The following is a 14,068-nucleotide window of genomic DNA, read 5'->3' as shown; positions in this document are numbered from 1 at the left end:
TGTCAAGAGACCTGTGAAATACGCTCCGGCTCCAGTCCAGCATGTGTGATCGTTCGGCAAGCGGTGACTGATGACCCCTTCCCGTGGACAAAATTGCATATCGCTACAGTCCTACTCCGCACAGACAGGGAGTGTATATACGGAGTACAGCAATGCACAGGGCTTCAAGTCAAGGCTCAAAACACCTGTAAAGCAATATTCTACAGTACGACGAGGCTCAAATAGTTGTACTGCCAATGCCAAGGCCGAGACCGGTACTCATACGAATAAAGGCAGGTTCTATTGTCTTCGGGCCAAAGTCCGCCAGGCCACGCTTCATGTTTGTTTTTTGTTGCCCAGGATCTTTCAAGTCTCGTCATGTCATGCAATCAAGCAAAGCGATCAAGCAGGTCAAGAAGTCATGCCCTCACGCTGGTCCAGTGCCCCGAACATGCTGCGCCATGCCAACGCCCACGGAAATGCCTAAAAGGGGGGGTATCACATACAGACGTCCTCAGTACTGCGTATACAGGAGTCATCTCATGCATAAAGACATTGCTGTCGATTGTCGACACATGCCGACCTCGACCTCGATCCATCAAACGAGCAACTTGACCAAATCCTTGAACTTTACCGGCTTGCTCAAAAACTGATCAAACCCGGCATGCCGAGCCTCATTCTGCGCAATATCGCTCCCCATTCCAGTCAGGGCAATAACCTTGGCGGGCGTCTTGATGCCCAGGTCCTTCTCAAGCTTGCGGATCTCTTTCGTGGCAGACATGCCGTCCATCACGGGCATCGAGATATCCATGAGGATGTACTTGAACGCGCGTTTGCCTCCGTCTTCTTGGACGGACTTCTTGTACGCCTGCACTGCCTCCAGGCCGTTGGTGGCAGAATCGTGAGGGTGTCCAGATCTTCGCACGAAAGTGACCAGTAGGTGAAGGTTGATCTGATTGTCGTCGACGACAAGGACACGCGGCCTGTCGGAATCGAGCGTGGGGGCTATGGCTTCGCCATCAGCGGCAGCTACCGCGTCCGCCGACACCGTCTCGTCTGTTGTACTCGTGTTCGTCGGAGACCTCCGCCTTGACCGGGACTGGTTCTCGGGCGAGGAATTTGACGGATCAGCGCGTTTTGCAGCCGGGCCGGGACTGGCTGGCGGAGGGTCAGGCGCCGGCTTGCTGTGGTCTTCTACGGCCCCGGTCTGGTCGGAACCAGTATGGTCCTGTGTTGGCGAGCAGTCCTTTTCTGATCGGTTCTTCTTCAGTGTCATGGAAACGTTCTGAGTGAATTTCTTCTTCCCCTTTTCGTCTCTCAGCATCTGCAACCGTTGCATGCAGCGGTGAAGTACTTTTGCCAGTTTTTGAGGACCGCAAGGTTGAGCAATCACTTCGATGACTCTACCAATATCCGTAAGGTAATGCACCCCGTTGGACCTCAGTGACGCTGCTTCGAATGCATTGGTACACAGGATAATCACCGGGATCTCGAAATCTGATTTGGTCCTCCCATGAAAATCCATCAGATAGTCGATAGGTGGCGGTTCAGGGTAGACGAAAAAATCGGGTGAGAGACCTTCCATCGTCTTGGTGGTGGTCACTTTCATGTGGAACCACTGATCAATCAAATTCCGCAAGGATGATTCTATTGTCGGCATAGGGATCAAGGAGCGGATACCGCTCTCGGTGCTCTTCTCGTCGTAGGGCAGGAGCATACAGATTTCAAGGCCGGTCGTGCGCTCCCTCATCTCCGGGAGGATATGTGAGTCCGTACCCGCGCTCTCTTCATTTCGACTCTTTGGAAAGCTGAGCCAGATTCGTACGTCGGTGCCAAGGTCTTTTTCGCTGGACAGGTCTATCTTCCCTCCAAGTGAGTCAACTATTTGCCGAACTATGCTGAGTCCAAGCCCAGTGCCACTGGCTAGCGAATCTTCCTGGGAGAAGGCAGTGAACGCATGGTTCTTGATGAAATCTTCTGACATGCCGTGGCCTGTGTCAGAAACCTGAAGCAATATGTGCAAATTCGACGAAGTCTTGCTGCGGGAGCGATCAACTTCGAGAGACACATTGATGCTGCCTTTGCTCGTGTATTTCAATGCGTTGCCCAGGATATTCATGACGATCCGTCTGACAGCGCCGGGCTGGGATCTGACTCTCCATTGGAGATTGTCATCGATATTCAGAGTCAGACGGACAGGACTCTTGCGTTGAGCGGAGTCTTTGCTAATGTTGTCTCTCCTGTCCTGTCGTTGTTGCATAGCGCGGCTCGCTGCTGTCTGAATGGGCGATTTGCCCTCTAACGCGTCAGCATTGGCAGTGCGGAAGACCTGACCAGCGTAGACTGCTTCGACGGCCTCTTCGACCACAATAGCAAGATCAAAATCCTCAGTGAGACTGGTTTCGGGCCTGCCCGGTTGTTCAGGACCTTGGATGGCTCCTTTGGCATGACGGTGAGCCCTCGACAGATTGTGGATCTTGGCATAATCAAGCACATGATTGACGGTATCCAGCAAGGTCTTTCCACATGTCTCAACGCTTATCACCATGGATGACTGGAAATCGTCCATCGCAGTATCGTGGAGGAATTCAATGCTCCCCAGAATGCCGTGGAGTGGCGAACGAAGCTCATGCGAAATGTTTGCCAGGAATGTTGATTTAGCCATGTCGGAATGGGCGAGGTCACTGCGATTGACCTCATTCATGATCGCGTTGCTGAATGCTTTCAGATAGATCATGTTGTCCTCGATATTCGTCAGACTTCCTCCATCATTGCTCCAGACTACCAGTCCAGAGTGCCATCGCTGCTTGGCAATATCCCATAGTGGTAGGAAAATAATGGTCCTCGCTCCTGGGAGTGCTTTTAGCAGAGTGCTTGTTGTAAAGACGTGTCTGCTAGCGTTGGTATGGTCGTGCGCGTCCTTGGCGGTATCATTTGCCGACGCAGACTCGGAACTCTCGTCACTTGATGCAGGTTTCCCGAATTGGTCGAATGTAAAGCATTTCCCTTTTGGATAACGTCGCACTAAGCGGCGCAAAGCCTGCTCCGGAATACTGACTGCCTTGGTGGAATCGAGCACGGCCAGGCCCAATATTTCACCCTTCTGCCGCCCCTTCTTCTGCGAAGATGATGAATCGCTTTGGCCTTTTGTTGAAGCGGAATCGTCACTAGACAGTGACTGACCAGTAGTCTGCTTATCCGCTTGCTGATCCTGGGCCTCTGCACCATCATGCTTCGTGGACGGTCGGGTCTCTTTCGACTTGGAATGATGGACACTCGCCACAGATCCAGACATTTCCATTCGAGAACCTGAACTCAGATTTGCGGAACTGGCATTGAAGAAAATCACCCCATCTGAGCTCAGACATTGTCTGAGAATACTCGCTGCGCGGTCGAATACGTGCTGTGAATCCCTTATCACCTTCTCTTTGCGTGCTGCCGCTTTTTGTGGGTTCGATGATGCATTGGTCTCCTGGCCGAGGTCGGCTTTCTGCCCTGCGCCTGAGGACTCCTGCCGTAGTGGCTCAGCCGGGCGGTTCGGAGGCCGACTGTTTGTGCGCTTGGATTCTTCAGATGGCTCATTTGCATCCTTGATGACCATGCCTAGAAATTCAGGTGACTTGTCGTTCTGCGGAAGCTTGGGTCGATCGAGAGTAGCGTTATTCTTAGGTTCCTTGGAGCTGGCGACGTGGTCCTGATTATCGCTTTCTTCGCCCTCATCGCCCTCGATAAAGCGCCCTAGACCGTGAATAAGACGTTCTCCCCTCTTCCTGGTACGGTCGTTTCTCACGGTTTCCAGATGCTGCATGACGATAGCAGACATATCGACGAGAAAACGCAACTCGGTAGCTGAGAGCCTGTCACGCGGCTTATCGTCGGTGGCAGTGTAGACTCCGATAACCTGGCCATGATTCGTGGTGATGGGTACGCCACAATAGAAATTCACGCCATGACCGGCATAACCTCTGTTTTTGTAGCTTTCATGCGCGGCAATGTCGCTGACAACCAAGGCCGGCGCAGCGAACGCGGAGCCGTCTGGGTCATGGCCGGTATATGGATCAGGATCCATGGCATCCGCTGAGATTCCACCTTCTCGTTCGATGAAAGAATTTCCAAACCATAGTTCATCGCCTTCGCCATGCTGTGCATCGTCTAACAGGGACAGGGTCTTGGTGGCCTCGGCAATGATATATTGCTTGGTAGTGCCGAGCAGCGTGACTACGCATCTTTTAACATTCAACCGCAGGCAGCCCAATTGCGCAAAGGCGGTCAGAGCTTTGTCTCGCGACGACCGAGGATGGTGACCATCTGCTTGTCCCGCAGGTGGCGGCAGTAACGTGGCAGGTTCAAAGTCGGTGGACATAAACGTCTCGAGCCATGGCTGATAATACCTAGAGTAGGCGGTGAGTTATGGTGGTGCTCGGAGTAGAATGTGTTGTTATAATGCATACCTGTGCATTTCGCGCTCTCGCGCACCTTCTTTTGCCATGTCTATTTGCACCTCACGGTGCTGGCCAGCTGGGATTTGCTACCACTACTGAACAAGAAAGGGATATGCACAAAACTAGAGGCTCAACTTGGCTCATTATCGTGGCCTCGCAGGGAGAGACGCAACATTGAAACCGGGCGCGGTTACGACTAGAGATACCAATAGCTAAGAGGGGAGTGGCGAGCACAACGTTACTCGTATTCGAAAGGGTCCATGAAAGATATGTAAATAGGGTGGTCGAAGAGGGAAGGCACGTGTAAGGTGAGGGCGATTATGGGGGGATGGATGTGCTGGGTTTTAACCGTCAAGCCAGTGAAATGGGTAAGAATGCGTCATCACCGATCTTTCACAATCGCTTCACGGCATTCAGCATTTGTCGATGGGAATTCCAGGCCGTTTCTGGCCGGCGCAGAGAGAAGCCCAAAGACCACGTGAGGGGTCTCGGGGGCTTAGAACGCCTTGAGTCAATGACGCAAGGCTGCAGCCCGTGGCGCCTATTCCACCAGTCAGATGCTGAGCGCCGCTTGGTGATGGCCTGAGCCCACGTGACTGGTGGCATGATCCCACTGGCTCGCAGCTTCGTCAGCGTCGCATCTCATCCATGGCTTTCGATGCCGTGAGACTGTCGACATTGGTGTCGTAAGAGCCTGTGCGCCTGTATAACCAGTATCTCAGAATGGCGCCCGACAGGGGCTTGCATTCTCCGTCGCCCTCTCTATCCCCTTCTCCATCCGACCTCGAAGACCACGAACTGCGCTCGCAGTCCAGCCAGCACCACGATGTTGCTCGCGTGCGTTCCGACCATGGTTGCTATGCTACCCCGGGAGCAAATGACTCGGCCCTGGATGGCACCAATTTCACCTTTCGAGGTGTGGCAGTGGGCATTGGGATTGGGATAATAATATGCTTTTCGAACACATACTTTGGCTTACAGACTGGTTGGGTGTCTGGCATGGCAATGCCGGCTTCCTTGATTGGCTTCGCTGTTTTCAAGACCTTGTCTCGATATTTGGTGCTTCCATTCACGCCTGTGGAGAATGTGCTTGTCCAGACGGTTGCCGGAGCGGTGGGCACGATGCCGCTGGGCCTGGGCTTCGTCGGAGTCATGCCGAGTCTGCAATTTCTGCTCAAGAAGAGTGAAGGCGCGCCTGTCGACTTGAGTCTATGGCGGCTGATCGTGTGGGGGGTCGGTCTCTGCCTGTTTGGGGTCGTCTTTGGCGTCCCACTTCGCAAGCAAGTCATCATTCGTGAACGACTCAAGTTCCCCAGCGGCACAGCAACCGCTTTGATGATCAGCGTGCTACACGGTGGCGCCCAGAGCAACGAAGGTAGAGACAGAGAAATAGAAACGCAGGGCACAGAGGAGCGTGAAGAACTCCTGAGGGAGAGCGACCGAGACAATCAACCAGGTCAAGCTGCAGAGCAGGACCTTCGGGCTGACTGGAAAAGGCAGATTCGGCTTCTTCTCATCGCGTTCCTCGGTTCTGGTGCTTATACGCTTATTCAGTATTTCCTCCCGATCCTGCACAAATTGCCCATATTCGGCACCTATCTGGCCCATACCTGGGAATGGACTCTCAATCCGTCACCAGCATATGTAGGGCAGGGCATCATCATGGGGCCTGCCACCACTTTCCATATGCTCCTCGGTGCCATTACAGGATGGGCAATCTTGAGCCCTCTGGCAAAAAAGAAGGGTTGGGCCGCCGGTCCAGTTGATGATTGGGAGTCTGGCAGCAAAGGCTGGATAGTCTGGGTCAGTCTCGCAATCATGTTAGCGGACGCCATTGTCAACCTTGGCTGGCTGATCCTGCGCCCAACCATTCGGTACGGGCCAGACTGGGTCCAAGCTGCCAAAGAGCACTACAGCAATAGCTCCTCGTGGTATGAACTCCTGCTGGGTAAGCAAGTAACCGGCTATATTGCACTCGCAACAACTCCGAACGCCAGTCAGTCACCATCTACCACAAAGGCTGCACGAACATCCTCGGACGAGCCCCCAGATGACGCACCACCACATCACCTCGTCTCGAACCGCACGGTTGCCATCCTCCTCCCACTCACGCTCCTTGTATGTGTGGTATGCATCCACATCACCTTCGGTACTTACATTCCCATTAGCCTCAACATCCTTGCCATTGTTCTTGCTTTGCTCCTCTCGGTAATGGGCGTCCGCGCCCTGGGTGAAACAGACTTGAACCCGGTCAGCGGCATCTCCAAACTCACGCAGCTCGTCTTTGCTCTCATCACACCAGCAGGACGTCATCAAAACCACGCCATAATCATCAATCTGCTGGCTGGTGCTGTCAGCGAAGCCGGAGCTCTTCAAGCCGGCGACATTTTGCAAGACCTGAAAGCTGGGCATCTCATCGGCGCGTCCCCCAAGGCACAATTCTATGGCCAACTCATCGGTAGCGTGGTGGGCGCCTTCGTCTCCGCGGCCGTCTACAAGCTATACGTCCACGTCTACCCCATTCCGGGTGATCTATTCCAGATCCCCACCGCGTACGTCTGGATATTTACCGCCCGGCTCGTCACGGGCAAAGGCCTGCCGCCCATGGCGTGGCAGTTTGCACTGCTGTTCGGCGCGGTCTTTGTCGTCACCACCACTTTGAGAATCGTCCTACTCGCGTACAAGGACTCGAAACCGTGGTGTGGGAAGCTCCATCCTTTCATCCCGGGCGGCATTGCCGTCGCCGTGGGCATGTACAATACCCCGAGCTTCACGTTGGCGAGGACTGCCGGCGGTCTCATATCGCTGTGGTGGATGCAATGGCTCGGAAGAGGGGAGACCAGAGTCGTTGTCCTGGCAAGTGGATTGATCCTTGGAGAGGGCGTGGTGAGTATCCTGAACTTGATACTAGCGAGTCTGGCCGTGCCACATCTATGATAGTATGACATGAAGGAGAAGGGCAAAGACGTCAAAACGCTTGATTATAATGTTAAATCCACGTGAAGGCGCAAGTGAAGGGGAGTCTGCCACAAGGGTGCGCGGATGCAGCAGTTATGGCCCCTTCATTTTCCGGGCACGAGTAGTCATAACTCTGGCGAGATGTGTTCACGAATACGAGGTAGAAGAACCTAACGCGCCAGACCACGCAGATAGGTACGAGCTGAGATCGAACCCAGGAGACTCATGAAGATAGGGAATAGGGTATATTACAGGATCTTTCTACAACTCTGCATATATTCGTCAATGTGGCAATACAGAGATTACTACCGGGGATACGTGACCTTCACAACAGGTGACGATGAGCATGCTCTATTCGTACAGCGAAGAGGGCCGCCGCACGCGCTTATGGCCTGCCCATCGAGGTACTGTAAATGAAAACGTGGTTCATCAGATATAGACAAATGCAACGGACACATGTACACCCGTCGGCACTTTTTATGTTCAAACTCCATGCCCCACTCCTCGAAGAGCACGCATCCCCATAAGACGGCGAGCCCTGGGGACCGGAACGGCCACATCTACACCACACCGCCACCATTCGAAGTCACCCTCGCGATCTGCGAAGGCACATCCACATTCCTCCTCTTCTCGACCATGGCCTCCTTCATGAACGGACTCCGCTGCCTCAGTCTCGACCCGTACATGAGAATGGCGACGGGCGCAAAACTCAGTCCCAAAGCCAGGAACCCCAGCAAGGAACTCGCCCACCGCGGGCCCAGGCGCGAATACATGGCCTGCGCCGCGAGCGGGAGGAACGCCGAGAACAGATTCTCGCCCAGCACGACCGCGGCGACCGCGCTGCCGGCATACATGGCGTACGCGTCCACGACGTAATCCGCGATCGCGAGCACGACGACCTCGACGCCATACCCGACCATCGCGAGGCCAATGGCGGGCGCGATCCACGGGATAGAAGGGTACGCGGTCCAGCCGTAGACGAACATGCCGCCGGCCACTCCCACAAAACTACCAACGACGCTGACGTACAGGCGGGCCTCTGGGACGGGTGTCCCGGGGACTTCAGTGTTACGTGAAGCCGAGTTGAAATAGAGGCGCGCGGACACCAGCACGCCCGTCCAGCCGACGCACTCGCCGACCACGATGGCCGATTGCACGTAGCCGGCTTGGCTGGCACTCCAACCGTAGAGGGTCGAGAAGACGAACTCGACGGACTGCGTGAACAGGTAGACCGTGCCGACCATGAAGGCCGACCAGAGCGTAAAGGTGAAGAGGACGGGTTCGGTGAAGAGCATGCGTAGCGGGCGCTGCGTGCTGCGGGCGAGTTTGCGGGCCAGGGTTGCGCTGGTCGCTTTGGGCGTGGCCGCAACGCCGGCGTGACTGTGACCTCCTTCGCGCCTAAGCTTCACAGCCCGCCGGTGCAGGATGATGGTGCCGCGGCTCTCCTGAAAGAAGAATATGTAGATCGGGGACAGCGCCGCGTACCATATGATTTGCATGTAGGAGATCCAGCGCCACCCCAAAGTCTGGAAGATGACGCCCGCGATGACGGGGCCCATGCTGCTCCCTGCGAGGTAGAGCGTGACGAACAGAGACATGGGGATGGTGCGGGCGCGGTCGCCTTCCCAGATATTCCCGATCAGGGCGGCCGCGGTGTTACTCAGCACCGAGACGCAGCCGCCGCTGAAGAAGCGCGACACGATCAGCGTCGCAAAGTTCTTGGCCACGGCTTGAGGGATGATGAACAGGATGAAGACCACGTATGTTGTCAGGAAGGCCGGGCGGACGCCGAAATCTTCCATCAGGGGCAGAATGACTAGACCCGAAAGCGCACCTCCTAAAGCCCAGCTCGTCACGGGCCAGTATGAGTTTGGGAATGTCTCGTCGCTGACGTGGAACTCATCGTTGATGGCCGCGTGGGCCACCGTGATCATGGTGCCGTTCAGGATGGTGGTGAAGGTGGCCATGATGGCCACGGCGGTGATGGCCCATTTCTTGGACGCCGACCAGTTGTACGGGTTTTCCGGGTCGTCGGGCAGCCAATCTATCCCGTTCGGGTCTGGGAGCGTGTTGTGCTCGTCCGAAGAAGACGCGGACGTGGTTGTGGTGGCTGTTGTCGGCGTACCATCTTCGATGGGAATGCCTTCCTTCGGTTCATAGTCAAAGGCTGTCATCAGCTATGTCGGCGCAGCTCTGCTCCGCGGTTACTCAAGATCAACGGACGCGGCTGAGGTGTGATGAAGGACAGGCGAAGAAACACTCCATTGAAGAGAGATCCGGAGTGAAATGCTCGGACGTTGTTTTTCATCGAAGACGTGGCGTGGGAAAACTACAATAACGAACACCCCCGAACGAGCATTTCCATTACCAATGTTGTCATCCTCAGCGTCCGGAGAAGGCAGGACTTGATCGGACAAGGACAAGATGGAGATTATGCTTCGCCTCGCATGACGAAAGGAATCGAAAAATTTCGCCAAAATGGCCAAAATTTTACCTAATTGCATGATTCGCCCGTCTCACCGTCTTGATGCCAAGCTGAGATCTTATGTACCTAGGCATCGTGGATGAAGCCGTTTCTACCGGTGAAAGCTTGAGCTCTTTTGTACCTACCGACACACTGAAAGCTTGCTACGAGGTACAGCACAACGAAAGCCCAACTGTCGAACTGGCTTCTTTGGATCGGAGTTGCATCCCAGCTGCGGATGTGGATCCACGCCACCTAGTTAGGTCCTGTATGATTGGAGAGCTATGACTTACAGCCCTACCAATCACTGTGTAAATATTTACCAATGTCTGATGGCTCGTGTTGCAGATTGAAAATTCGCAAGGCAGTTGTAGAAACTTAGCAGTGACAACAGCATGATCCCAGGATATTGTGATATGGTTGACGATGACTCACAGCGAGACTTGCATCAACAGTCAACGTCGAGTCTGCACCTCATCAATCAGTGACCTTTCAATCTGGAGTCATGGTTGTTGGGTGCCTATCACAGCAGCCCAGGCGTGATTCGAGACTCCCGTGGTAGATGATGCAAGCCAGCCCACACAACGATACGACCTTCTCAAGCTGAAACGTAGGCTGCCCAAGCCTCCCCTATAACCAACCCTGAGCGTCACCGCTTAATCACACGCCAGGCAGTGGATGCAAGGCTACTTCTGTCGTGCTGGAGTGGAATCAGTATCCGCCCCTGCCTATTCCTGTTGCATTCCAGAAATAGGTCTTGGACGCTTACCATGAGGAAGCGATGAGATAGCCTACAGCCGCCAACTTGAAAGATTCGGATTTGAGCCCGGCGAACGTCACGACAAGACACCCGTCATCTGCATTTTTCTCGATACAGCTCTCTGTGGTGGCGAAGACCAAGCATCTGCCGAGAGAGAAGTGGTGTCTGTTGGCCAAAGGACATTTGCGTGTAGTTGTTTTTGCACTCATCTGCTAGGCCACATCCTGGCGGCAAACTCCAGTACAAGATCCTTCTGAGAATGCGGATCGTAGAGAAATGCCATCAAAACGTCTTCCAACTCCCTCGCATTTCCCAGTCCGATCTCGATAGCCGCAGTCCTTGCCAGCTGCACAAACCAGTCAAGTTCCTCGCCTTGGGCGCAACAAATACCGCCAAAGACGGAAATCCAAAGCAGGCAATCAGTGCGAGGCTGCCACAATGTTCCGAGATCTGTGTTTTGTAGCCTTGCATGTAAGGTGGCGACCGACCTGGAGGCTGCGCGCCGACCTACCGCTGGTGAGCGAAGAAGGGCGGTCCAAAAAGCTGCCGCGATCCTCGCGCTGTCAGTCTTCTCGTCCATCTCACAGTGCAGAGGCAACGAGAGTAGCTTGTGCAAAATGATCAGAATGCGCCAGCTGAACCATCGGTAGTGTTGTTCATCGTAATGAGAGGTGCTGTTCAAGTAGGCTGACACTCTGGCCACTTCCATTAAGTCCACAATGCTCTCTGAAAGGACAATGCATTGGGGGGAGGTCTGCAACAATGTCTCTAGCATCGAGCCAGGCGGGAACTGACGTGGGCTTTGCGACACGACCGGTGACAATATTTCCTCCGGCGGTGGACCCGGATCCAGGGTCATAATAAGACGAGGAATCCCGAGGCGTTTTAGCGCGGAAATACAATCCACGATGTAAAAGTTTTCCAGTTGATAGTCGTCAAAGGTGCTCAGACCACCGAGCGCTGCGACCATGGATATTAAGGCTTGGAAATGAGGCTCGGCCGCTTCGTCGTTGTTCGAGTGTATGCATGCGGCATAGAGCCGATGGGTGTCAACGGCAGTGTGGTGGTCGAGCTGTCCGCTACCTAGTTTGGCGCGAAGGGCTTGGATGGCTTTTGTCTTGAAGAATGTAGGCACTCTTTGCGTCTCGTCTTCTGGCACATTCGATACCAGCAGTCTGCCTTCCCGAGCGACCATTTGAGCGGCTGCAGTGGCCAGCAGTGCGTACATGTGAGCCGGTTCTGCCATACATGCCCGCATGTCGGCGTGTATCAGGGCGGCGTGCCGGAATTCAGCTAGCGGGACTTTTTGCGTATCTTTCCAGAACTTTTCAGGAAGCACAACGGTGTTGTAGTGCTTTATCAGAGGCGGTGCCCATTGTTCTAGTGCACGGTGAGTACTGGTGGGGACGCTCGAGACTCTTGCCAATGGCGCTGGGGGACTCGTGACCTCGCCTGGGTTTCTCAAGGATTGAGTTATATTAGATCCTGACTGTGGTACGTCGAAGTAATGACCTGCACGGTATGACTGCGAGGGGCCGTAGAAGTTTTCTGTGTATGGGGTGGTGGGAGGCGATCTTGGCGTGGCAGCGAATGGGTCGGTGAGGAGAGCCGAGAGCGAAGGATCCAGAGGACTTTGGAAGACAGACGGAGGACCTGTTGACGGAAAGAACGGATCCCCGAGATCAATGTTCTGCAGGATGTCGAAGTAGTTTGCGTTGTCAGGTAATGCTTCTTGAGATGACAAACTTGCCGGCGCAGCCACTGTAGGACTGGGGTGGACCGAGCTTTGGCTGCTTGCTTGCGGCGCGGGATCGGATCCCTCCCGCAGACGGCGCTTGCGAGCGAAATTCTGACGTTGTACATGGCTCTGTTTTGTTCTGTCCAGTTCAGCATCCTTGGTGGTCCGGGTCACCGTTGAAGCGTCTTCATTGACGAACAAGTACTGGGGGTCGGGAGACTTTGATCGGTTAGCTTTTGGTGGCATGACCCGCTGCTGGTTATTTCGAATCACTGGGCAGTTACTGATGAGCTGTGCACCGTCGACTCGTACTCAGATTAGGTAAAACCCAAGATTGATCCGACAGACTCTTCCGCACGGCAGATCCCTGGACACTGACGCTCCGAAATGACAATGCCGGACAGACTAGGACATTCAGCGGATGGTGGCGTCAGTCGATAGATGATGCAGGTGTCTGGCATCCAAAAGGCGCAGGAGCTGGGGTAGTGTGGACTTGTGGCTTTCTCCTGATTGAGTTTAGGTCGCTGCTGATACATCGACCGTCGACGGTATTGGTATCTGGTACCCCGGAGAGCTGCAGGGTGTTGCCGTGCTTCGGCAAGGGATTCGCTTGTAGGTAGCTGATATGAGCGGATCGGCGCCCCCGTGCGGCTACGTCTGCCTTGAAACGAGGCTCTCTGGTGTGCTTATAAGCTTGAGGGTCTTGCTGTAGGTCAGGCCTGGCGCAACGACCATGTCAATGTAGGTGATGCACCGACCCAAGTGTATTTATCTCATGCACACTTGGAATCTGAAGGCCCGTCAACAATGTGCATAAGTCTGCATTGCCCGCTGGACGGGACCGAGGCGAGTTGTATATCACGTTAGTATCCGGCCAACGGGATCAGAAGGGGATCTGGCCGCGATAATCCAACAACGTGCCATGGTTAGCCGATTAAGAGGGATTGAGCTGGCGAGCGCCACTAGCACATGCGGCTGGATGGTATGCTCTCTTCAATATCTGCATCCACCCCTTCTTCCGGACTTACCTTAGAGATGGTTGTAGCTTGAGTCGTCCTCACTGGGGCGGAGACTCATCTGGCGGCGCATGACCTGAGAAGGCATAGCGTTCCGGGAGCCTCGACCAACGTCTGAATGCATCTTAACCATCACCGGAGTTCTCGACGATACGGCGCATGGCGAAGGTTATCCCGGGCGGCTGAAGCAATCACGGCAGCCACATCCTCCGAGCCACGTTGTAATGAGGTAAGGTAACGTCGTGGGTGAACATGAGCGATCGGGCGAAACGTGGAAAGCCCGGTAATTGTGCAGAGCTTCGAAGAAAGCTGGAGGCAGTCGTAACAGGTCGGGGTGAGAAAGAAAGCGAAGATTGTGAGGTGTAAGGCGGCAGGGCATGGAAGCGCTAGAACCTGAGAAGCTTCGATGGATTTTACCACGGCTATTGATCCCTGTATCTTGTTAGCCGAGCCAACCCACAGATCTTCGAACGAGACGTAGCTCCAGATCCGAATTGAGCGCAGCCGTTTCAACGACGGTGTACAGAGTACGAGGTACGTTCTCGTTTGTGCTGCTCCAAGATCGCCCGAGTCGCAGCGGTCGTTCATAATCGTCCGTAATCGTCCGCGCTTCGGATAAGGGATGAACGACCGAAGGCCTCGTTACGTCGCAAGAGCATAACCCATGTGAGAGTGTGAGGAAGGTGGAGCTGCGTGATCACTAAAGGGTGT

At 54.5% G+C, this 14,068-nt stretch overlaps 4 protein-coding genes across 4 annotated transcripts; 1 reads left to right on the top strand and 3 right to left on the bottom strand.

The window, feature by feature from the left end:
• Positions 1-577: 577 nt before the first annotated feature.
• A1O7_07206 (uncharacterized protein) lies at positions 578-4,342 on the bottom strand (the record flags this gene model as incomplete). The annotated part of the gene is made up of 1 exon (XM_007761206.1): positions 578-4,342. The coding sequence occupies one exon, from the start codon at positions 4,340-4,342 to the stop codon at positions 578-580; it is 3,765 nt and encodes a 1,254-aa protein (XP_007759396.1).
• Positions 4,343-5,144: 802 nt separating this feature from the next.
• On the top strand, positions 5,145-7,358 carry A1O7_07205 (uncharacterized protein; the record flags this gene model as incomplete). Its single annotated transcript, XM_007761205.1, has 1 exon — positions 5,145-7,358. The coding sequence occupies one exon, from the start codon at positions 5,145-5,147 to the stop codon at positions 7,356-7,358; it is 2,214 nt and encodes a 737-aa protein (XP_007759395.1).
• A 581-nt stretch (positions 7,359-7,939) lies between these two features.
• Positions 7,940-9,553, bottom strand: A1O7_07204 (uncharacterized protein; the record flags this gene model as incomplete). The annotated part of the gene is made up of 1 exon (XM_007761204.1): positions 7,940-9,553. One exon carries the CDS (start codon positions 9,551-9,553, stop codon positions 7,940-7,942), a length of 1,614 nt encoding a protein of 537 aa, XP_007759394.1.
• Positions 9,554-10,808: 1,255 nt separating this feature from the next.
• Positions 10,809-12,587, bottom strand: A1O7_07203 (uncharacterized protein; the record flags this gene model as incomplete). The annotated part of the gene is made up of 1 exon (XM_007761203.1): positions 10,809-12,587. The coding sequence occupies one exon, from the start codon at positions 12,585-12,587 to the stop codon at positions 10,809-10,811; it is 1,779 nt and encodes a 592-aa protein (XP_007759393.1).
• Positions 12,588-14,068: the final 1,481 nt, after the last annotated feature.

Source organism: Cladophialophora yegresii (genome assembly GCF_000585515.1).
Source record: "Cladophialophora yegresii CBS 114405 chromosome Unknown aczIN-supercont1.5, whole genome shotgun sequence".
In the NCBI taxonomy this organism is placed as follows: Eukaryota; Fungi; Ascomycota; class Eurotiomycetes; order Chaetothyriales; family Herpotrichiellaceae; genus Cladophialophora; species Cladophialophora yegresii.
Note: the sequence above shows the minus strand (reverse complement) of the source record. Positions and strands in the feature narration are given on the sequence as shown.